Source organism: Acanthochromis polyacanthus, chromosome 13, assembly GCF_021347895.1.
Source record: "Acanthochromis polyacanthus isolate Apoly-LR-REF ecotype Palm Island chromosome 13, KAUST_Apoly_ChrSc, whole genome shotgun sequence".
NCBI lineage: Eukaryota > Metazoa > Chordata > Actinopteri > Pomacentridae > Acanthochromis > Acanthochromis polyacanthus.
Genome location: NC_067125.1, coordinates 30,300,693 through 30,327,075, shown reverse-complemented (window position 1 = coordinate 30,327,075; position 26,383 = coordinate 30,300,693). Strand labels below are relative to the sequence as shown.

The window sequence follows — 26,383 nt, the reverse complement described above, 5'->3', positions numbered from 1 at the left end:
TCACTGTAATGAAGAAATATACCACCCAGAGCAGTCATATGACTCTTTTATGCCTTTTTAATAGGTTTTAGATGACAATAGAGCTTTATGGCACAAAGGAATAAGCTACAGCAGGCTTTGGCTGTACAGATGAAACTTGTTAGTGGGATAAATTCATCTTTGGCTTTGGTTTCTTACAGAGATTTATTTTCTTTTTTGATATTCAATAAAAAAAGACAAATTACACCGTTAACTGGGAAGGAGGATAATGTTTACTCTGGATAGCTTACTGGACAATTGGATATGGCAACAAATCCACAGCAATAGTTTCTGAAGTGACTTTAGGGTAACAGTATGCTATGGTCCATTTCCCTCTGAGTGGGAAAGACCCCTCAGCTCAACCATCAGGTGCACTGATGGCTGTTTGCCACTGGCAGCTGCAAACCTAATTTATCCTGTCTATCATGTCTTATTTTTTTTTCTACCTGCTGCTGTGACATTTCCTGAGCAAGCACTCAAAGGCAGCTTTATTGAAGTACATTCCTCAACTATGCCAGTTCCACCTCTCCACACAGGTACTTAAGGAGCCATAATGATTATTTGAATGAGTCATGACTGAATGCTTTGTTCTAAAGAGAGGGGATGTACAGTTCAAGCAGTGGTGAGGGATGAGAATAAAGCATTTATTGTTGAAAGCAAGTGAGTGGCATCCTGAGGAATGAGACAGCACCTTTTGGGACATGCCTACTGTCAGATGAAAAACAAACATGCTGATAGACAGAGCATCCTTCCATACCTTGCCCTCCAGACAGGATAGATAGCTCAGCATGAACTCTTGACTTGCAAGGCGGGGTGGAGATGAGCAAAAGAGTGACAGTAACAAGTTAGGGCTTATGGGAAACACAGTGACTCTCTAACAAATGATGATAAGAGCAAGTGAAAAAATAAATTGCTCTCAGTACTCTCAGTCAACAGCCCTAACCAACTCCTCACCGACCAAGGCTTTTTCAGCATTTTGCTGGTTTACTTTGACTTACTGTACCTCCGGTCAAATTGTGTTAATGAAAATATACTTGCAGTCCAGTGTAGTTTAAGGGATTTTTTTTCCACTCTAGACTCCAAAGAAGAGTCAAGCCTTACATGTTTCAAGAAATACAGAAGCAGCATACAGACGATCTGTAGAAAAGTCTACAGTCATGCTAGCTGCTCTGAGGTGCTGTACAGCAATGATTTGAGCTCAGTGCTAGTATCTGCATTTATAAGGTTTGCCATGTTAGCATCTGCTAATTAGCACCAAATACAGTGTATCAGAATGTCATCGGTTTTCTAATTATTCAAATATTAAGGAAAATCTGAGATTTAGTGAAAAGTTTGACCTGGTGCTGGCACTCGATAAAACACCATGAGAATTAATTTGCTCAGTAGCATTTATGTCCTATCTGCACCAAATTTCCTGATCATCTTCCACATATTGTTGACACATCTTACTAAAACCAAATATGTTAACCTCAGAGGAATCAACAAAGTCAATAGAATTCTCTGAATTTATTGTTAAACTTTCACGGCAATTCATCCTCTGACTCCTAAGAGCTGCATTACCACTACTGTAGCATACAGTATATTGAGAAGTACATACACTATCAACTTGGTGGAACATACAGATCATGTAATTATTCATACAAACGCTAGCAGTTCAAGTGCTCATTCAGATTCCCACAGTTCTGACTGAGTCCTTCCAGTGTGGAGAACTCAAGGTATGCACACACTGGACAACATTGTTATTGTTCTTGGTTCCGTCTCCATCAATCTCTCAAATCAGAACCTCAGGCTGGTCCATGACTTATTAGAGGGACATGAGCCCAATCAATCTGTAATCAACTTCCCATATGGAATCAGCCTAGATGACAAGACGAGTGGAAATACTCAAGGATAAGAGGCAGTTGTGGTCACACACACATGTAAGCACACACAGCAAGGGAACAGTAGCTCTTTATTGCGAGTGGATCGGGGGAGAGCTCTGTTCTCCATTAGAGGAGGAATGTAATTGCACATGTAGAAAGGCTGTGGAAAGGACAGGAGAGCCAAGTCCACCCTGCTGGACTCTAATTCATTTTCAGTGAGAGAGGGGAACACTGTACACAAGCACACACTCGCACAGAGAACAAAGTATACAATCACCCAACAAATATCCACACATATGCAGAGTCATTCGCTCATGCAGGGAGATGAGGAGTGATGGGAATGTAAGCAAATGCCAAAACAAAGCCACGTTTTTCTTCATGTGTTTGCTGCACAGAGAAGGCTGAACAGAGAAGAAAACTTTACTGGACACAGTTAAAAAGCGTTACATCTCCAAAGTCCTCTAGATCATCTTAGAGGATTTGTCTTTAACTGTCTGTCAGGAACACATTCACCCGTGTTCGACCCTCAGACTCGTGCCAATTCACTCGCATTAAGAGAATCTTATCTCTAGTTACGTGAGTGTGTCTACAAAATGATTCAACATGAGAGGATCTTATCTGCCTTGCCTCTGTGAGTACATGTGAAGGAGACTGGTGGTAGACTCAAGGGTTGTGTGCCAATTCTGAGCACATGAGTCAGCCTCAGGATACAGTAAAGGACTAATTCCAGCTTGCTCTCTGGCCTGACTGCTCTGACACAAAGTCCCCTCTCTGCTCCATTTCATTCTGACAGTGTGATCCGGTTTCACACCATCTGACTGCTACTTCACCTCATCCTGATCAAAGGAGTTGGAATCTACCTGTCCAGGCCTTGTCACCCATAAGAGGGAATCAATTAGCCACTATCGCTTCTTATCTTGCTTTTGTAAGGCCCTTAGCCAGATCTCCCCTCCTGCTGGTCCTTGGCACCTCTCATGGCTTTTCAGGTTCATGGCCTTCACAACACTACAACTGACAATCATCACTTCATCCCACAATTAATCACAGAACCGCTTGACAAGATTCCAACCTTTATGAGGTTGAGGCAGTTTGTGGGGAAAAATTGATCCGACCCTTTTTCAAGAAGAGTTACTTTCTTCAGTGCCACAGTCATGTCGGCAGGGAAACAGTCTTCACTTATGCTGGGCTCAGATTGTAGGAGCTTTGAGCCAATTTATCCCTGTTTTACCCCTCACAAACAATCGAAGAAGAAATCCAGTATGGGATCTTGGTCTGAACCAATGTTTGGCCCAGATTATTTGGTAATGTGAAGGGTTTACAGATGCAGTCTTAAACCTCCTGAACTGCTTGCAGACTTTATGGGGCCGACCCGATTAATATCTATCGAGTCTGATATTTAGGAGAGAAAATCTGGATGGGTACGCTTATTACACCACTGCTTAGAACAGAGGAGGTTGCAAAGGTTGTAAACATTCTAGTCTTTGAAGCTGACTCGAGCCACAAATATTATTTCAGTGGAACCACCAGTTGTCACTGAAGAATACACAACTAATGTTGACCAGATATCCCCCTGCCATCCAAATTTTCTCATCCAGACTTGTTTACTTATCTGCTTTTGTTTGTTTCTCACTGCAAACTATATATTAGCATTACAGCAAGTTGTTGCACCACGGTCTCCATTTTGTTTACATCCAGTTCTCCATGAGATCACGTAAAGTGGTGCATTGCTCCCTGGCTGCTCCCCCGGCATGATAATCAGAATACCCTGTGGTGTGTGATGCACCATTATTATCAAATCCTACAGTGTGTGCATGTCTCAGATTAGAGGGAAGAATATTTGTTAAGTTTTTCCATATGTGTGTAATGCAACCCGATTTCAAAATCTGTGCGGATTTTCAAACTTCTGTAGTCTGAGCCTGGCATTAGTCAAAGTGGTTTGGAGCGGACATCATGGTTTTACAGAAACAAAATTGCAACGAGTGAAAAAGAAACAGCACCAGTATAACTCACGCACCAATCTGGAAGCCATATTAACTCTTTAACGCTGTGAATCTTTGTGTATGTGTTGCCTGTGAAGAACAAATGATGCACAAATACCAAAAGCACAGAGAAAGTTAAATATATAAGCTGAGATATTTGCGATTTCTTAGGTGTAGAGAAGTATGTTTCTTTATTCTATGAGAGATAAATGAACAGTACAGATGCATAATAAACAAAGAGCTGCACATCTTCCTAATGAATGCCAACTCATTGTATTTATATTCCCTAAAAATGAGAGTTGGTTATCATTTTATTCACCTTACTTTGCTGTTGACACAATTAGTGTCAATAAACCTTAAAGGTAAATATACCTCTGACCATCCCGTTGCCACCAGCCCCCCTTACTCATGCACTCATAAATATCAGATGTATCCACTTATATATCAAGGGAAGTAATGGAGACAGGAACCATAGCTAGCCGTCTTTTCATTCTGCTGAGTTGCAGAGGTGAGAAATCACTGAAACTGGACGGTCAGCATAACACAGGCGCTCCTGTCACACCAGCTTTAACAGCTCTCTCAAATAGAATGACCCACACACACCTCTATCATACACAAACCCACACTGCACACACACACACACACACACACACACACACACACATCACCAAGGAATTGAGTCAGAAAGAAAGGCTTTTTGCTGAATGTTGCGAGGAGCTGCACCGTGGAGGTCAACAGGGACAGGGGGCCTGAATACAGATGGACTGCAAGACCAAAGGGGCTCTGATAAGGCACAGGAGAGGGCACAAGGTTCCACAGCAAATAAGGAGGGAGCGCAAAACCAAAGGAGAGAACACGTGGGCCACACACTGAGCGAGTAGGCAGTGGGAGATAATAAGCTCTGCCCAAGTCTTTTCATTCAGGCTCATAGACTGTGGCAGAATCTCTTCCATTTTGAGAGTTCTCCAGTATTCCTCTCCTGGCGCTCTGATGTGGGAGCAGCCATTGTGCACTTTCCCTGAGATTCTGCAGAGATGCTTGACAGACGGATATTAATCTGATACTGATATGTTTCCACATAAAGACAATTTCACAAATAAGCAATCAGATGAGAATTGCGTAAACAAATATGGTGGCAGATGTCAATTTTAGTCCCATTATGGTAGAACACTGTAGATATTCTAATGCCTATAAGAATGTTTGCAGTATTTTTAGATGCATGTTGCAAACCAGTTGCTTGATAACAGATACCAAAGGTTTTTTCAAAAGAAGTCACACTGTTAGCATTTGAATCTAATCTTATGTATAGCGGTGAAAAGAATGAACCCAATTTGAACCAGATTTATAAATGGGAGGTTGGGTGATTTAAATATTACATGCCCTGGCCAGTAATTTTAATCCTGCCTGGAGTGAGAGTGATTTTTCTCCTCCTATTCTGGTAATAAGGAAAGCCTCAAATACTCACAGTCTTTCAGCAGACACATCCCTAATTTCAACTGCAGATCTTTGTCTCTTAAAGAATCTGTAATCTGGCAGTGGGTGAAAAACATACTAGAGAGAGACGAGTTTTGCAACCATCTACTCCTCCTGGAATATTAATCTTGTTCAAGCTTGGTATATGTAAATTTTTAGGAAGATTTATGCGAAGAGTAAAAGTATGCAAACAGAAATATGAATGACACTTAACCTAAATCGCTTCTTATTTAGAATAAAGTCAAGTGTCAGTGTAAATGTTTCCTTAGCTGATAAAAGCATATCTGAACTCTGTATAATCACGGTGAACCTGCTGTTAACTGACATTTTAATTTACAGTTTCAAGCTATTTACTCTGACATGTGCCAGACTGTAATTTTAATGGTTTCACAGGGATCTCTCGAGGGATTTCTCATCATAATGTACACTGAAAAATGGATTTGACCTGTTTTATTACACTGCTGTATCAGAGCCTTCTGACAAGTATCTGATTCTTGGTGATTTAGTTTTATACTACAAACATAGAAAATGCTCATAAAGAGGTAAATGAGCAGAACCACTGTCTTTGTCCTCTAATTGAAACCATTCTTGTTCTGTCTCTATCTTCTCTTCTATCCCACAGAGGCTGAAGCCACTGCCATTCTGGCATGCTGTACATCTATGTGCCAGTGTGTTTGCCTGAGAGGTTGCTGGAGCGGCTGAGCATATTAACAACCTGTTTACTCAGCTGAGGCTCCATTTTCCTTCTTCCTTGTATAAAAGTAGAACACACAGACATCCACAGAGAGACACAGGCACGTTAAAGGGCCAGCAAAGACAAGTTGAAACAATTTGATGGTAAAGAGGAGAGGTCTTGCTAAGTCTCTCCCTTTCCACGGCTTATCATAATAAGGACAGTGTAACCTTTTCAGATAAAGAGCAAACAAAGACCCCTCCCCACTGTATAAGGAACCGTTTGATCTTTAGTCATCTTTTGTTCCTATAGTGGAGATCACTACTGGTACAGCCAAAAGGCCCAACGTATGAAGACACAATGGCTAAGTTTTTATCTCTTTGTTTCAGAGCACTTGCCAGCTATCAAACTGGAAACTATTCTTTGAGAAACTTTTAACAATTCCTCCGTCAGTCAGAGAGAAACCCTGTTTGATGTTTATTAAGTGAGGATAAGCAGTAGAGAAAGCAGGAACAGATTGTCACTTAATAATATCAGGGACTCTTCATTTTGGCAGGCAACAAAGGCAACAGAAAATGTCAGAATTAAAATACCCTCTATGTCTTTGCAATTGCTTTTTAGCTTCAAAGCAAAACTGGGAGAATTAAATATAGCGAGAAAAACAAAAGTTCTCTCATTGTAATTAGAAACACTGCAATGTTTATCGTGCCATAATTTTGCACTATCTTTTTCGTGTGTACCGTATCCAAATAAGGCCAAACTTCAAAGGGATGATACAGTTAGCAAGGACGCAGGCACATGACACTCATCCTACTCGGTTATAAATCTGTTAATTAGTGTACAAAATGAACTCATTTCCAGAGCCAACTCCCTATCAAAGACATGAGTGAAATACTTTTATGTGTTTGCTTTGGCACGGCGCTCATGTCCCACTGCCCAGTGAACCAAATCCTTATCAGACACAAACAACCCGCCTACACTCAGCTCTGCAGCTAGCCTTGAGAGATGTCAGGTCCACTGAGTGTATGTTTTATGAGGTGATCCAAGCAGTGTGTGACTGGCCTGCTGGCTGGGGACAGAACACTGGTCTCTTTGAAGTCCACTCCTGACAATGACACCGCTGTTGACTCTGAGTCAAGTGACTCATAGTGAAGCAATAGGCCTACACGCAGGACCCAGTAAGAACAGTATCACTGTATCGTCAGTGGCTTTTTTTTTTTTTTTTTACAGGAAGTTAGACAGGCAGTGGTGTTGGCATTTTCTCTGTAAATTACAGACTTTTATTGCTTTTTTCTTAAATCAGTTTCTGTTTTTGCAAGTGTGACCGAAAGCATGTGTCATGTCTGTGAGGAGACACAGACTGAATGGGGTTAAATGAGTATAGAAGGTAGTGATTATCTTCCAGGTTTCTGAAGTGTCTGTGCCAAATATTTCTCTAAACAGCTGCACCTGTACATTGACACTTGAGGGTCACACCAGCTGTTATATTCTGTCTCTTTGTATCTCCTGTCATCCTATCTGTCTCTGTCTCTACCTGTCTGCTTTACAACGTGGCAGATTTTTCTGCTCCTCTACATGTCTGCTTTTCAGCCTCCCTGCCCACTTACCTGTCACTCACATTTAATTGTCTAGCTCAATATCTGTTTGTTGTCATGCAGACCCCTTCCTTGACACGAGACACAGTCTGCTCCTGACTTCTGGGGCATCCACGGATGGAGTAATTTTTAGCTGAATGTGTAATGTGCACTGTGTATAGCCTAATATGGGTATTTACTGGCTTCTGGCAGACACACCAGGTGAGAACAGGCAGTGTGAGTTATCATTAGTTTGAAACAATCACTCCGACTGACATCAGTGCCTTTACAGCTTCTTTGCGTTAACCCTTGTATGGTGTTCGGGTCTGTGGGACCCATTTTCATTTTTATATCAAAGAAAAATAATACGATAATTTTTTATTTCAAGCTCAGATTCACTGGCCTTGGCTCATTTTCCGTGAAGAACATATATCACAACACATTTTCAATGACCACACACCGTACACCCCCCTACGCATTTATGTTACATACAGGGTGTTCGGGTCCACTGGACCCGGGGCCAATAAAAGTGGAAGTTTTAGGTCTTGTGCATCTGTTCTCTGTCCTCCTTCTGTCTGGGCCTGGTGTGTGGGTGTGTAGGTGTGTGTAGGTGTGGGCTGTGTGTGTGTGTGTGTGTGTGTGTGTGTGTGTGTGTGTGGGGGGGGGGGGTATTTCTGCCCTGCCATTCCTGCACAGCTTTGCAAAATTCAAGCACCAACACCTGCTCTCTAGGAGCATCAAAAATCAGAAATGATCATGGATTACAATGCCACAAAAGGAGGTGCGGACAACATGGATAAGCTGGTGACTGCCTACAGCTGCAAAGGAGAACCCTATGCTGGCCACTGGTGATATTCTTTTACATGTTGGACATCTCAGCATACAATGCCTTTGTCATCTGGATGGCACTGAACCCAGAGTGGAGCAGAGGGAAGCTCCAGAGGAGGCGACTCTTTCTTGAGGAACTGGGAAAGGCACTGAGGCCTCAAATACAAAGAAGACAACATGTTCCAAGAACCCCAGCCTCTGCAGCAATCATGAGGAGGATTCAGGACGAGAATGCTGATGCTCTAGCCTAGCCGCGCTAGACAACCCACAGCAACGAATTTAATTCTCTGCCAGGGTGGGTCTAGTTACCCTCCATAAGGCTCGAGGCTGGATGCTCCTAAAACTGGCCGGACCAATCACCATGAACTGTAGAGTCAGAAGGCGGGCGTAACGAAGTGACGACAGAGGCGCAACGATTCTGACAGAAACAACCGGCGCACAATAAACAGTTATCTTTCGACTCGGCTTTGGCCACAGCCCTTAAAGATTTGAAGCTAAAATTCAACTTGAAAGATAAACAAAGGACGGCACTGAAGTGTTTCATTGAGAAGAAAGACGTATTTGGACTTATGCCGACGGGATATGGCAAATCCTTAATATACCAGTTGGCTCTGCTGGTTGGGAAGCTAATGGGACTTAGCCACAATCCGCCGGTGCTCTAGGAACTACGTCAGCCTATTCGTTGCACTGACTGGTTGTATACCTACCCAATTGCTGCAGAGGGATTTGAAAGACAACCTTTTAGCCCACTTCCCTCCCTGTCGAGCGGTCCTAGACCCTTGTGCCTTCAGAACATGGGTCTAGCGTGGCTAGGCTACTGGTGCTCCATCCACCCAACCTACAGAACCACCACCTGCGGAGTCTGAAGTAAGTGTGTGATGCTATTGCAGCTGGTTCATGTCTTGTGAGAGAGAAGAGAGTTAGTAAAATTCCTGATCTTTTCATTATTCTCGGTTGCAGCCAGCAACAGCAAAAAGAAGCGCTGCGAAGTGTGTGGACCCAAGATGGACAGAAAAACACAATATACATGCATCAAGTGCCAAAAATACATATGCAACACACACACACAGTAAAACTCTGCCCCTCATGTGTTGTATACGTGTGAAAAAACTATGTTCAATGAGGCTGATGTGTTGTCTAGACAGACATGTTTACTGCATGTGATCAGCCTCTGATGTTTAAACAGATCAGAATGGGTGAAATTTCTGATGAAATTCAAATAAATAAAAGTCAGTAGTTATGAAAAACCTTGCTTCATCTGTAAATTTGTTTATGGTTTCCACTCTTACCTTGATTATAATTGATTTTCTTTCTTTCTAAGTACTTTTTATTAAAAAACTAACAAAAAACGAGTAGCACTTTTATTCATAAATGTGATCTAACAATGGTAAAGAGCAAATATTTACCATTTATGTTGTTTACATTGCTTATAATTGAACTGAGGAAAACATCTGTTGAGTTTTTTAACGTAAAATTATTTGATTGTGTTGAATTGAAAACCCCAAAATGCACCGGGTCCACCAGACCCGCGAACACTGGCTGTGTAACAAAAATATGAACACCACACAAGGGTTAAGCGCAGTCTGTCACACCCGGTACTTAACACAGATTGGCATGCACAGGCACACTCCTGCTTTAAACTGGTTGCTCATATTCAACATAGAGGAAATAGGAAAAATCATCTCATCGCTGTTTTATGAAAACTTCCTTTCTTCGAAACAGATCCATTTGGAGAATACTCAAAGCATGTAACAGTCAAAGCACATACCTCCCACGAGGAACATCAATGTCGTCTTTCCTCCAGCGTACATTGGGTTGGGGGTCTCCTTGTACCTGGCAGCGGAACTCCACCGTCTCCTCTTCCAGCACCACCTGGTTGATGGGCCTCCGGAGGAAGGTTGGTCGCTCTGCAGGGTGGAAAAAGAAATACATAATTTTAGTATGCCAGTTTTTGGCTCCAAGTACCAGCGCATGCATGATTCCTCACAGTGGCCTCTCCCTATCAAAAGTTCCCCTCTAATCACTCATATGCTGTTCATTAACTTGTTGTGATCAACTGTTAAGTCTGCTTTTATGTGATCATTACTTAGCCAAAGAAATATATCAATAGCTCTAAGGCATTAAATGAAACCATAACTGTTCAGCAATAAAAGAACTGAGGCATATTCAACTGACCCATCCATTATATGTCACTCTGACTCTGTTTTACCTCATTACAGCTTAATGGCTAACTTCAAATATCAGTGGGCAGTGTGTGGCAAAAAGCATTTTCAAATGTAATCCAGCTATGAAAACATTTGGTTATAAAGTATTTCTAATATTTCCCGAGGACTTACAGCAACATAAATGGACATCACTGCAATATTACCATGTGGAAACTAGTTTTATTAGATCTGGAGAAATAAAGCTTACCAAACACTGTAACTTGTGCCGTCTCGCTGTCCCTTTCTCCGACCATGTTGGTTCCCACACAGATGTACATGCCAGCGTCACTCTTTCTAGTGTTGGAGATCATCAGCTTTCCTCCTCGAATCTAAAAAAAAAAAAAGAAAACAACAAAATTATCCAATATATTATACATTTTGAATTTCATCTTCTTTCTCAGTTTGCTGCACTATTTCTCTTTCATGCATGTCTTTGCTTTGACAGTAGTTCTTATTTATATCTCTTATTAAAATAGATGTTAAAGCTGGAATGGAGGACTTTGATGTACAAAACTAACGACCATTTTAAATCTACTTTGTGTGGTGACATGTCTGCGCTAGTTCACAGGTAGCTATGGGTTTTAGCAAAGACTACGTTGCCAGAACAGAAAAGTGCAGCAACTGTAGCCATGGAGTGTGCTACACCAGTGTTCTGCAAAGTCTATGGCATCCAAATAAAGTTTATGATGTTCTAAACTCTGAATTCAGAGAAAAATGAAAGTGCATAAATGAAAATCACACTTTAACAATGTTTGTGTAATTAATCTTACTGTAAGAAGTAGAAAACAAAAGTTCCACACTTCAGAATAAACCTTTTAAACCTCAAATCCCACCAGGCAGACTGAAAGTGACATTCCTGCTTTTATCTTTTAAAAAAATGCTATATGTATATTATTTATCAGAACAAGAAAGAGTAAAACAAACTTTTTCGATGGTTCTTCAACTAACTCTGGTGTGATTTCCAAAAATAACCAAATCTATGCTTGAAATTGTGAAACTTAATGATTTTTTAACATGCCTGTGAGACAACGAAGAAAGACTGAGAAGAAAATAAAGCATACTCGGAAGGGAAGCCATGATCAGATACCTGTTGAAGATACATTCAGCATGGGAAAATGTCTTTTAGATTTGTGCATAATAGTCTGAAACCCACCTCGTCTGAAGAGGTTGTAAAAACGTTGGTAGTAAAATGTCCATTATATAAAGCCACAATTTTTGTAATGGAAAAATACTGACTACAGGCTTTTTTCTATTTTTGTAAAATAAAAAAAAGTTAAGTATTTCAAGTTTCGTTTCTTCTTCATGATTATGGCTTTTAACTGTGTGATGCCGCACGGAGGATATTTTTCCATTTTCTTTGTACTTCCAGCTATGGTTGTGCTGTTTCCATAGAGATGCAGAATTTTATATTGCAGTGAAAAATGAGATCACAGTGACTAAAATTGTGACAAGAGCAAAAAAAAAAACACAGTTAAACTCACGGTGATCCTGTCATCCTTGTCGTCGATTCGCACTTTGTCCTTCTTCCAGTAGATGGTGGGTTCGGGGTGACCTCTGGGAGGGACGCACTCAAGGATCGCTGGCTCTCCTGCTGCCACCACCACGTCTGTAGGGTTTTGTCTGAAGTCATCTCGCAGCACTGAGGGGGGAAAGAAAAAGAAACTGATTAGAAATAGAAGTGTTTTTATGCACACAGCATGGTTGAATTTAAATGAATAACTGTTTGAGTTGACAATCCTTATAATGTCTTCTTATGCATTATGCTGTGTGCACAACGCAGTATGAATGTATGCATCATTTATGTAGGCTATTGAAATGGGATGTGCAGCTTCATCTGTCTGGGCAAGCGCAAGTGAAAGCTAATTGGAGCTAATGGAGGTCCCTGTGGAGGCTGCAGAACAAACAGAGTCAGAATGCCCTGAAGCCTGGTGTCATTCACTTGTGAGGGCTCACAGGGGTGCAACACTGCTACACTTTGGTGCCAAGTACGCACACACTGTTACACACAACCAGATACACACTAACATAAGAAAAAAAAAACACAGCAGTGGGTGGTCTGTTGAACAACTACGGCCTTGTATCTAATCACCCTCAGGTAGGCCTTTTATCACAGAGATAGCCTCTCACCCTTCATAGTGTTCAGTGAAACACACAACAGCAGCTCATTATCAAACAAGGAGAGCCTCTGTCACACAGAAACACACCAGTGAGCGCACAAATGCAAATTACAAACACACTAAGCTAACTGTACGAAATTAAACCCTGAGTTCATGGCATATTGAGAACAAGATACAACCTACATACCAATGAGCAAACATAAAAAAAAAAAACATCTAATGTAGTCAAGAAAGGGTTCAAAGGTATAAGCTGGGGGGTTCTCTGGCTCTCCTGCTGTGTGTACTCAAACAGATTTCTCCCCATTTAATCTACAATAAATCTAATCCGTGGAGTAGCACTTTAGGAATTTCGGTTTCAGCAGTGTGTCCATCAATGCAGCAGCGAGGGACACACGATTCCTCTGATGGATAAAAGGCCTGAGCTTGTTGGGGGATATTTGAAGATGCTAGAGGAGGGCTAAATTAAGGCCAGCACCACAGGTCCTTATGTAAATTCCATGTGGCACAGGGGACAATGGCAGTAGAGGCCGGGATTATAAGAGGGGATAACTGGTCCCTGCGCTCCAGGCTTCTCTCATCTCTTCATTCGCTCTTCTTACCCTCTCTACAGAAAGCCACATAGCCATTGTCTTCTTATTTATTTATTTAGACCAAGGGGAGGCAGAGTGGAGGAAGAGAGGAAGCTTTCAACCCAATTATCCTGGGCATGCATGGGGGTATGGAGTGGGACTTTTGTGTGACATGAATTCAAATGAAACCTTTGCGTGGGGGTAATAGGGGAGAATACAGGAGAGGCAGAGATAGAAATTTTTTTCTCTCTTATGCAGGGCTGCCCTCTAATCTAAAGAGCTGAGGTAATTAGCCAGCTCCAGTGTGCCGGACCCCCTAGCCAGGGTGGGCATAACAGCCGCCACCACTGGGCTCTGTATTTGCATTACAAACAGATGTCCTGCTGTTTAAAATCATAGCCTGGTTTGGACCATACACAGGCTGTTGTTTTCAAGATCACGTTGGATTTAATTGCTCCTTTCCATTCACTGCTGATAGCACCCGTGGGATTTTTGTCAGAATCAATTTCCTTTGAAACAGAACAGTGACAAAAGAAACACGCATTAGGTGCATCATTACAGTGCTTGTGCCACGCTGTCTAATCTAATCTAATACTGCACACAGTGCGTCACAGTAAAACGCATCCCTACCCTGCAATCTAAATAAATACACAGACACACAAACAAAAAAAAATAGCAACCGACAAATAAATAAATAAAAACAGAGTAGTCGCACACCCCAGCAAATGCACGCATACTTGTTGAGGACCGGATAAACAGAAGGTTAGAAACAGCTACAAGCAAATAAACAGACACAACACTGGTGACAGGATTATGGTGACGTGTAGGTTCAGGGCTTGCTGATACCAAGACCACACTCACTGGATGAACTGCGTAAGTAAATGTGAGGAAGGGTACATACCAAATACAATTTATTACACTATCTGAGTACAACTACACAACCAAAGTCATCAGGGTTATCATCCTACAATTAAAGCACACACATGACACAAATATTCATCCTTTTCTTGTCATTTGTGTCTTGCTAAATTGCAGTACAGCATGTATCTTTACTTCCTTGTTTTGCCTACAGACACCGCCACAGTCAGAACTATGCTTGTGTATTAGCATCATAACGTGACTGTTTTCCATGTTAATCTATGCGAGACGCATCAGATGCGGGTGTATCATTAAGTGGGTCTGTGTATCTGCTGTCAAGAAGTTGAACTCTGGCTCCAACACCGAGGCCCTGTAGGCATTTAAGCCCCAATCAGCCAACAGACGTAAGGTAATTGCATTTCTATCCCCCTGAAACATTCGGCTCTTCTTCCACCGAAAACATCTCACCTCCCATGGAGTTCCAGCAGGCCGCAAACTCTGCCGTCTTGCTCATTCGCTTATTAATATTTATATATTTTTTACATTTACACCCCTCTGTTGGAAAGTGCTACATCTGTCAATCCGGCTGCGGGCTAAAAAGAACTCATGTCTGAAAAATATTAATATGCCTCTGCCTCTCGTATTTTATTTATTTATATATTTCCTAAATATCTGAGGAGTGGGCTGATTTGAATGAAGGAGCATCAGGCAGGGGGCAAAGCATGGCAAATTTGCAGCTCTTTCAGCTGGCACTGTTTCAACACTGCAAACTTAAAGGGGAGGGAGTCAGGTTGAAACTTGCACTGCGAAACAGCCACGGGGTTGAGGGTGGAGGTCTATGCCAAAACAAAAACACAAAGGAGACACCCACGCAGTTACTTTGTAAAGCAGACTGTCCTACATTGGCAGAGGAGGCCTGTGCCAGCAACCATTAGGAAGGTCTGTATGTGGGTGTGGGGTTTTACCGAAGACAAAAAAAAAAAATCAGCTGGATGCGGACACATGACAGCACAAACACCCAAAATCACAGCACAGAGGTGGCAGGGCAAGGACAGGATGAGGACAAATATTTTGTACAGTGTGCCCTCCTCTCCCACCCAAGATATTACTCACTGGAGGGTGACACTGCTTGTCAGAAAGATTAGTGGGGAGCCTTGACTGAAACGTCCAGCCTGCATACTGAGATAAGTGCTGACAAACACATTCACCTACAGGAGCGCACCTTGCTTTGGTTCACAAAGGTTGCGCTCACCGCCACAACACCACAGATGTCTAAAACTCATTTTTTCCCTTGGTTTTGACATTCACATCACTTTGATGGACGTTCACCACACATGCGCACACACACAAAAAAAGAATCTGCACACAAACCTGACAAACTGTGATGCATTTCTTCAAAGCTGCAGGGCTTTGTATCTTTTTGTAATGCTGGAAATGTGAATGTTTGTGTATATTTGTGTGGTTGTTATTACTTTTCTCTCCCTATTTACTGCAGAACAGACCCTCAGTGCTTTCATAGATATTCTCCCGGGTCAGAGGCTAAGAAACACACAGAGAGATTACAACAGCTAGAGGCCCGAGGCCAAACCCCGGCACCCAAACCTACCACCTTCTACCCACACTCTGATTAGAAAATAAACCATGCAGACACAAACTGGGAGAGCTGCAAAGAGGTAGCTCCAAGCTATAATATCATTTCATTCGAGTGTTTTTTGCGCTTCATCCGGCAGAGTGCTATTACAATACCACCATTTTCAATTCCGCCCTTAGAGAAGAGAGACAATATATATGTCACTTGACAAAACATACCAAATCTCCTCTATGTGCTGTCATTGATGTTTTGTATTACTCTTGACGCTGAAGGCAGGAGAAGGATAATGCCACACTATATAATACGGTGCTGAAAGGAGATATGCTCCATTTGTCTGGATGCAAGCTTTTTCTCCAGCTCTGACTCACTCATTTGCCCTCCCACCGGCCAGAGCTAACCTTTGCCCCCCATCCAGATGTAGAAATTACCCCCTCAGCAGGCAGGCAAGCAGCAGGTTCACACATATCCCCTGTATTCCTCTGCTGACGGGTTGCAGGTCAGACCAGAGAAACAGCTGCAAAAATATGGCCGTCTGGTCATGCCCAAGGCTGTGCCTCCTCTGAGAGCTGCATTGAGACTCTCATCATTAGCACAACTCATAACCATCTCTCTCTGCCTGCCTTCTTCTCGTCATCATCAGGGGTCATTCTCTCTCTTTCTTTTTCTTCCATCTTGTCAGTTCATTGGGTTTTTTTTGCAGTCCCAGAGCATTGTCCCATGTGTTGCATCTTGGCCCCTCCACTCACTTAGGCTGGCTTGTCAGTGCTCTCTCTCTGCGCTGACTGCAGATGAGGTTCTGCTGATGAAGCCATATACATGCAGACTACCACGGCCACATCAGATATGATCTCCACCGCCATTCTCCCTATCTGCAAATCCTGTGCTAAGGGATTGTAAATAACACTGTCACTTTTCACAGATAAGATGCAGGAAATACGGAAAATAGTGAAAGTAAAGAGAATCATATGGCTGGCAGTGATATTATAGAAGGAGGAATCACAGGTGGTGATACCATATGAAATGTGCATCTTTAATAGAGCCTTGGCGGGAAGAAAAAAGACAGAGCTTTGTGGTCTGTTGAGCGAACACTGAGGGGAAGACATAACACCACACAACAGGGGATGACGAGAGGATGCCTGATCAAGGTCAAACTCAAGAGGTGGTGATGAGCATAAAGGTGCCGAATATATCAGGCTGAATGTAAATGAATGGACTGCATTCCATCACACTCATACCTCATACTGTTCTTCTGCCTCTGATTCAGTAGATCAGCCTGAACAAACATCTTTATTTAAACAGCAGTCCCATTCAAAGCCCATTTTTCAAACTGCACCCCTAATTTGGCCTAACAAGCCCCCGAGCAGCACAGTAATGGCAGCAAGACCACAGTGGGCGATTCTGCTGGCCAGGAGTAATGTGTGGTGTGGCTCCTGAGAAACAATATAATTAACTCTTAATGAACCTCTTCCCTTTACACCCTATAACAATACCAACACACACATGCATACACATTCACACGCACAATTCAATTTAGCCTAATCCATGCTTTATGGTAATGTATAGCTCATTAAAATGTTATTTAAAAACTCATTAAAATTCACTTGACGAAGTAATGGCTTCATTACAGTAATATGCTGAAAAGCAGAGAAAAAGACAAGTAAGGACAAGGAGAAGAAAGAGCGCAGAGAGCGACAGCTTTCTAATCACTTAATTGTGTCTAAAATGAAATACATTTGCATAATAAATAATGATGTGCTGTATCCTCCTTTCTATCTTTTCCCATTCTCGTAGCACTCTGTAATTAACAGGCGCTACAATTAAAGATGCGTTTTGCCCCCAAAATGATTTCGGCGGCCACTCCACTTTTCATTCTGTTGTCTTGTTTATGGTCATGAATGTGTTTTGGGGGACTTGGCAGATGCAGACAGTGTGCTGAAACTGGAGCTGGCTGATACTGATGAACAATGTGCCCATGGGCCTTTGTGCCGGCTCCGATAAGGCATGATGTTGTGCTGATGCTTGTGCTCAGTCCAGAAAGGACACTTTACAGCCGGAAGGGGGAGTAAGACGTGAAGGAGGAAGGAGAAGAAGGGATGGGCGGTGGGGTGTTTGTAGATGAGAACAAGATTGATTTCCTGCCAATTCCAGCACAGAGACAGTGCAGACAGAGGTAGTGAGGCATCATGATGGAGCAGGTGGGTCTGCTTCCTGTGTCAAGTAAAGGAAGAACAGGCGGGAAGTAAAGTGAGAAAGAGGAGGAAGAGGAGAGGAAGTAGTGCACTCGGGCAGATGGGCAAATGTCTGCTGTTAATGTCTTCTCTCTGAGATATCAATGTCCCATTGCATTCAAACGTGATAGATAATCTGGCAGGGAAGGCGCTGCAGTTTTATGATTATGAGTGTAATTGTGCCAAGAAGATGGCATGTTGAGAGCCAAATCATACACTGTATTTAGGAACATTTGGAGAGGCAAACTTCCTTTAGCATCTCTCTATCTCATGTTGTGACTGCCTGTATCGATTCCTACTTAAGATTCTTTTTCTGTAAGTTTAATTCTAGTGGTATCCTTTATTTTTCTGGCACCTTGTTCTCCTGCTATACTATCTGAAATGTCTTAATATCTCATTATTTTTCACCCTCACCATCTCTCCTCCTCACCTGCAGTGCTAAAGTTAATATGTATAACCCCCCACAGTTTTCTCATGTAGCTATTCAAGTGTAACAGATGTCACAAATCCAGCTGTGAAACACTGTCAAACCAAAGGAGTAGATCCACTGCTAGGTCTGGATAAAGAAAGCCTAAAATGCTGCTTGTGCTATTTATGTGTGGTGATGCTGTGTGTGTTTCCTCAGCATATTTGTGTGAGCTCCGGCCTAATGACATTGAGGCAGTGCCCTTCCACAGGGAAAGATAATCCCCTGGATGCTGCTGAACTGTGTCCAGGCTGAGAGAACAGGGCTAGACTCCCTCTGAGACTGCACAAGCGAACACACACACGCACACACACACACAGAGGCTGAGTTTCTTATCCGGTGTGGCATACTTACATGCGCATCTCTGGTGAAAATGAAACCTCTGCAGCCTCTTTCCGTAGCCCAGCGTGCAAAGCTTCATATAATCTTTAATAGCTTCCCTGTCTTTTGCTTTATGCCAGCCTGTTTGCTGCAGTTCTTTCTGTGTCTATTTTATTGTTTTGCTCTATAATTGGATTGGCAGTAACAGTGGACAGAGAGCCGTTAGGAGCTTGTAAAAGGTGTCACTCTGCGATGGCAGGATCGTTTTAATTAAGCTCTCGGCTGGAGTTGAGCAGCTTTTATCTAGCTTGGTCTGATGAGCCCCAAGTGAAGGTGTGTGTGTGTGCTCTACACCGTACTGCAGGACAAGCAGGAGGAGGAAAGGAGGTGTTTGCAACAGCTGTAGATAGCGCAGTTTACTATACTCAGCTGTCCTCCCTAGACACCAATCTACATGCCTGGACCATGAAGATACTAGGAAACATCATAAAAATTCAGTGTGTGTGTGTGTGTGTGTGTGTGTGTGTGTGTGTGTGTGTGTGTGTGTGTGTGTGTGTGTGTGTGTGTGTGTGTGCCATTACTGTGCCTACTTGTGCTCATTGTGACAGAGCCCCACCCATCAGTGGTGTGCAGTCATGTGTACATTGGTGCAGATGCAGAGCCAGCCCTGCAACATGGCGGCAGCAAATGGGTACAAACAAGAATCTAAATGAACACAACAGAACACTGATCTCTCTCCCACGCTGCTGCTGTAAATTCTAAACTAATCCTACTTTACTGTCCTGTCTGTGCTAAAATCTGCATGTGCGGCTGACGCTGTAGGCAGTGCTGCATGTGGCAATGATCAGAGGGGTGTTCATCACGGTCTTCCCTTGCCTTTTCCCCCCTCCTCAATCCTCCTAATGGCCTCTTCAGATCATCTGTCCTTCAATCAATACTGCCTGAAAGGAAGAATCCCACACCTAAGGACACTTTGTTCCCCCACTGTAGATCACAGGTGACACATCTTCCATAGCGGGAATCACCTGATGGTTCTGGAGCAGAACCTTACAGAGGACTTTGAACCGGTTCTGATATCCATCAAATTCTCTAGGTGGGCGGCTTTGGGCAGGAGATGATATAGTTAGATTTGTGGGCAGAGGAAGCCTGAGGTCTGTCAGCGTGGTGAACAGAAAGCAGGCGGCAGGAGAGGTGGGGCGTTAAATCACATGCAGCCGAGATGCAGAGACATGCAAAGAGATTTATTGATCACTTTATAGATCTTAACTCTTGAGAAAGAGCAAAAATTAAACTGGATACAGAGATGACCTTTACAACAGCTTCACCCACGGGTTTTTTTTTTTTTTGGTTTCTGTTTTGCCCCACTGTATATATGTGTAAGCTGTTTATGACTGATGGGAAAGAAGCAATTCCCTATTTAGGCAGACAGTGCGTTTGAAAATTCCCCTCTGTGCAATCGGCACACTATCACCCTGAAGATGTGCAATATACTTTAAGTATGTCTGCTGAAGCATGATTGAATGCTGCACATAACATCTAAATACTCGGGATAAATTGTAGCAGTGCCGCTGCCTGCTCAGCAAATCACTGCTACATTAGGCTCACCTAAGTACCACACAGTCATACACACACAAATTACATTTTGAAGTGTCGGCGCTGCACAGTCTGTCAGTTTGTATGGAAAGCAGTTGCCCAGCACATGGCAGAGTGATGCACCAACGGCACTAATAACAACCTGATCACTCTATACTTCACTGAAATGGTCCTCATATACAGTCCATTGCATTTGTTCAGATAAAAAAACCTACTAGACAAGAAACTCACAAATGGACCTGGAAGATTTAATGTCCAGCTGATTCACATGTTTGTGTTTATATGCAATGGGAAAGACTTCAGGGTGTATTCTGAGATGATTTATTAGACTCTCTGATTTTCATTCTGTAGAGGCGCTTCACATCTTGAGAGAATCTGTATCAGAGTTTTTCTATTTCGCAATCCAGTTCATGCTAATTGCAGCACAGCGGAGTAATTGTCTTAGTTCCATCCTTAATCAGCTTATTGCCTTAGTGCAGCTGGATATACCTGTATACGAGGCTTATGTAACCTGCGTGCTAATGGGGGAAATTTCATTCATTTCAAGGCATGAAGTAAAACCCAGGATACTCACCCAGGTAATCTGGCCTGTTGGAAGCATCAGTCTGTATGTAATAACCCTGGTGTGTGTGTGCATGTGTGCATGTGTCTGCGTGTGAGTCAATCCATGCTCATATTATCATGCAAATGGAAAACAATCTGAAACACACCACTGGCTGCCATGCTCAGGATCAGTGCAGAGCACTGTGTCTAAACCATTTCTGCTCTGGCCCTCAGCCCTCCCTCTTTTTAAGCTTCTCCATTTCTCTCCTCCTGGTTTATCCCCCTCTTAAATTTTCTCAGGCACCACATCAAAAAGGCAGATGAAACTGTGCCGTTTCATACTGAGTTGGTGCTACAAACTTGTCCGATGTATCTCTGCGGACCGGATATGTGAGGTTAATTTTTTCGGCAAAGAAACAAAGCTAATGAGGCAACTTTTAATCCAAAGCTATTTGGAGTTCTGTCAACAGTATTGACTGCACTGCAGATGGGATAAGATATCGTTGGAGGGCACCAATGACCTACATAGCAAGGACAAGACAGTGGCTCAACAGCAGCACAGCACAGTGATCCCACAACTCTCCAGGGCAAAGATTCTGCAGCAAAGACAGAACAGTGAAAATATACTATATGTGTGTGTGTGTGCGCTAGTGTGTAAGATGTATGTGCACGTGTGCATAGGCGAGCATTTCCATTTCCTCCCACGCAGTGTCCTTTATCTTTACAGTTCCCAGCTTTCATGTGACCCAGTAGCAGAACCCAGTTTGCAACCAGCTATATGCTACTATTGCCCCTCGCTACACAATCAATACTGATTTCACCTGGCAATTAGTTAATAATTCAATGAGCTACACCTGCTGAGCCAGAACTGCTAAAGATAGAAAGGGGATGGAACTTGTATAGCCGTGACCCAACATGTCTGCTGTGAAAGATGCTTATGAGTGTTTGATACTGAAGCTTTGTTCATGTGTCTAACAGGAGCAATAACATGAAATAAAATGAAATGGTATTCTCTAGTGTGTTTCCCCCACAGAGAACATTAAAGGCATCAAGGAAAACTTGCAGATAATGGGCAACGGGGCTTTATTATTCTGGGATGCAGACACATTTTAGATATGAAGTGTTCTTTGGGAAATTATTACTGACAAAAAATCAGGAAAGATTATATTCCAGAATTTTTTTAATGAATTTCTAAACAAAAGCCCTAAGTCCTAACAACGCCCGAGATGTAATATTTAAACCACAACTGTGATCAATTTGTGCACATTTAATTATTTAATTCTCAAGGATTATGTAAGTTGTCTTTTAGTTAGTTGAAATCTGGTCAGCTCAGAAATCAAAAATGTGAAATTTAGAAACAGACAGTCAGGCAGTGGATGTTTAGTTGGCTTTAAATAAAGAATAGCAAAGCAGTTCATATTTTCCTCTCAAATCATTACAAATGTCCGTTTTTTTAGAAAACTGTAGAAAATCATTATGATGTAATGGGTAAAAAAATATTGTAATAGTTTTTGGTAAAAATAGGTGTATTTCAGAACACATAATGTATCATGTTATGTTATTATGTTATAACTTCAGGATAATAACTAAACCAGACCTTTTGCAATATTAATCGTACACATTGACCCATCCAAAATCAGTTCATTTCTGAAGACAATTCCATCGAATGCTCGGATCAAAGGTGACTATTCGTGCCATTTAAGATAGAAGGCACTTTTTTTTCTTTGATTAATTCCAGGTCCTCGAAAGGTCACTGTGATACAATGACATTTGAAATCGTCATGTCTAAACCCAGAAAGCAGGACACTGGGGAGCCATTAGGTGGGACTTCTGTAGTTGGGGTGGACGTTCACTGTAGTGTGGCCACAGACACCACTTGAGCTGTTTTTCTTGCCGCTGCTGGAAACCCTGATTGCAGACAGGCACTGCACTCTCAGATCAGTGGGGGTGGTTGACACACATCACATATGATACAGGCACATACGCACAAACACAAACTCGCGCGCGCACACACACACACAGATGCGGTAAAGCCGCTGTATGAACACAGAAACAACCAGACACTCTGTCCCCTGGGTAATGAAAGAGCATTGTGAGATAGTGGTTGCTGTAAAACCCAATTAGCGTGTGCGGTTTTATCAGTTCTCTCAGTTAGAGCTACACATACAGATAACAGCTTCCACAAGATTTTGTTTTTGTCTGTTCGGCTGTCTGCCCCCTGCTGGACACACACTGCCAAGGAAGTACATGTGGAGAAATAAGGACTAAGGGGGGATAAATTACTGTGATCATGTATTCTGGGTTAATGTGTTCTCCATAGGAGGCTTAATCAAGATAAATGAGTATAAAATCACTGTGTGTCTGTTTTGGAGAGTGCTAATTCATAACACTATGGATGAAAACAAAGGCGATCCACCACACAACAGAACCCACATGTTGTATGTGTGTATCTTTCAACATATATAATCATGTAGTTGATCTCACGTGTTGCAAGAAAATTGTCTCCTTCTGTATCGCATGCAATTAAACAAAGATTGTTTCTTCACAGCACGTCTCAGGGATGATTTTCTTGCCTTCAAATGCAGCTAAAGAATGAAGCAGTGGATGACAGCATCACAACACCAGCCTTATCCCTGTCTTCAAACACCTCCATCTCCCACAGCCACATAAAAGAGCAGAACAGAGTAGTGGCAATCGCAGCCACCGTGCTGTGCAAGCCTCTGCTCCTTCCGTAGGCCTCAAAAGAGCTACTTCTGTATTCATGTGCCGCATCACTCTGGGCTCTTTGATGGCACAGATCACTGTCAAGATGCTGAGGCTCTCACCAAACATACTGTATGGCTAAAAAATAGTGTAGAAAGATAAATGATTCTGCATTCTGTGGAAAGGCACACAGAAGAATCCTGCGTGTTCTCTGTGTAGGTGTGTATCTGCATGCCTGTGCAACACTGATTTTGGCGTTTTGATTGGTATAGATTACCTAATCATTTTCAAGTTTCATTAGCATTATTGAATATCAAATGTCATTTTAGTGACTTTTCTTCCAGCGCTATTGATTCCGCTGATGCTGGGGGTGCCCCTGCTCAATAGGAGTTAAGAACTAAGTAGCAATCCAGTCAAGAGACAGAAGGAGAGAGAGGGAGAGACAGAAACAGAGTGAAGTGTTTTTTTGCCATCTTTCATTATTCAGCCTCAAGCCATGAATAACTGAATAACTGAATCCACGATAGCAAGGATGGAGGGCTGTATTTTCATACAGCATATCTGAATGTGGGGGGAAGCATAACAAGCCACAAGAAGGCATCTTCCTGCTCCTCCAAAGCGGTCTTTAAATGAAGAACTAGGAGATCCACTCATGCATGACTGCATCCTCCATTTCAGCGTGGACCTCTGTACTCCGCCCCTTTAGTTGGCTCAAACAGTAAATAATGATGGTTAAAATGCACAAGTCCAAGATACATTAATGAGTCTGAGAAGATGGCTTGGTCAGCGGGAGAATCATGGTTATTAGAGCAAGAAAAGGTCGGCCCTAGTCCGAGGACAGCTTTTGAGGAGTCACCCTGCTCTCCTCCCTGGGTTGCTACTGAATTAAATATGAGGGCAGCGGGGGGAGATGTGAGGATAGGGCAAAGTGCCTCAGTTTAAATGCTAGAAAGGTGACATGTGAGCACTCTGCTTTGGAAGCTCACCCCTGACCTCGCCATGCCACAGTGACAGCCAGCACTTAGCACTGCCCACGAGAGTCAGATCTCAGCAGGTAATTGTTGCATGTTTTACATCAACACGACCCCGAAGCACCGTGATACCAACAAACACGCAGAAACAAACAACCTGCGTGTATCTACTCTGTCACATCATTGGGCAAACACCCCTGCCCAGCTAAAAACCTGTCATTAACACAAATAATTGATGGCCACTCTTCCCTGGAGCACTCAGATGATTGAAGTCGATCAACTCATTTGAGGCAAAAAAAAAACAAAAAAAAACGTAGCAGTTTAAAATTGCCTTTTCAAATTCATCTGCTGATTACCATAATCACTTCATGGCTGACAATACTTTGTAAATGTGTGTGCTATTAATGCCAGCCATTATGCGGGCTAAATGCAAATGGGGTACCAGCGCGGATGGACCTATCGATCTGTGCAGATAGAGCACAAACAAACCCAGTCTTACTTTTGCCACTGCAGACTGACCCCTGGGCTCATTTCATCATTATCCTCTGAGTTTTGTCCAAGCCAGCTGGGGAGGAAAAGTTTGCTTACATTTCTACTCTACATGCAGAAAATGGGTCCTAGACCAATCTATAGAGGTAATTTTGGTGTGAAAATGGATTCATTCAGAGTTCACAGTGAATGCCTTCTTGAAATATAATGGCTGCTCTACTCTACACCTCTCCTGCTTCTGCCTCGAGACGGTGCCTCAAGCTGTAGATCACTCTCCCGTGAGCCCTCACTTCACTGTCAGGCCAGCAAATTCCGCCTTCATTAATAGCACCCACTCATGTCTGACTTAAATGAATGTACAGGCTATCAATTAGCTTGGGCAAGACCAGGCGTAGTGTACTCAAGGGGAAAGAAGAAATGCATTCTGCATAAATACTGGACAGTGGACACAAATGCTGCAGCGTCTCTACCATTATTACACAGTTTTATTCCTTTCTGCATGATGATTCACCTGTTAAGACTACAGTGTTTTTTTTATTATTTATTCCTGAATAATCTACTGTTATTTTGACATAATGCATTTATCTTTTCATCAGACTGGTTTTATAAAAAATAAAAAATAAAATCACTCAAAACATGAGGAAGCAGTGAACCTGATAAACCAAAATTTGGACAGTTGCAGGCTCATAAGCAGAATAAGATTACAGAACGAAACATATTCACACATGCTCCTATTGTTAATATGTTGTCTGAAGGTCATTTGTATGGGTGCTGTTGCCCAATCATTCATTCATACAAAAATGCACAACATGCTCACCTTTTCTACATAACCCCAACATTTTTATCTGTTGATTAATCATGCATCCCTCCATCTTCCCATCTCCCCCTTTTCCTTGATGAGTTAATTTCTCTCCCATTGCTTGTTGTCTGAGTGACCCTGACGACCCAGGAGAATCTCCTAACAGGCTCCTCGTGCCCATCAGGATTGATCAGTCCACAGCGCCCTGTCAGACACGATCAATACATCATTCCTTCAGTAACAAGGCCCTGCTCGTTTGCCGCCTCTTCCTACCCTGCATCGCTTTACTTTCATTTTATTATTATTTCTCGCAGCGGATCGATGCAGGCAAACAGGCCCACTGTAAACCAAACCACAATTAGAGCAGCGTCTAATCTTCTTGTTGACTCTATCTCCCTCACAACAGCCAGCGAATAAAACACAAATGATAATGAAATCTAATGGGATTCTGTGGAATGAAATCACTTAAACAATGAAGAGAAGCCAGCCACATAGAGGTATATACCAATCAATACCTTATATGC

At 42.5% G+C, this 26,383-nt stretch overlaps 1 protein-coding gene across 8 annotated transcripts in view; it reads right to left on the bottom strand.

The window, feature by feature from the left end:
• robo2 (roundabout, axon guidance receptor, homolog 2 (Drosophila)) overlaps positions 1-26,383 on the bottom strand; it is a 275,636-nt gene that overhangs the window by 53,788 nt on the left and 195,465 nt on the right. For all 8 annotated transcript variants that reach the window (XM_022192116.2, XM_022192117.2, XM_022192110.2 and 5 more), the window contains exons 3-5: positions 12,093-12,250; positions 10,820-10,940; positions 10,176-10,314 (exon numbers count right to left, since the gene is read on the bottom strand). In XM_022192116.2, the coding sequence (XP_022047808.1) occupies positions 10,176-10,314; positions 10,820-10,940; positions 12,093-12,250 (418 nt within the window). The remainder of the gene's footprint in view (positions 1-10,175; positions 10,315-10,819; positions 10,941-12,092; positions 12,251-26,383) is intronic.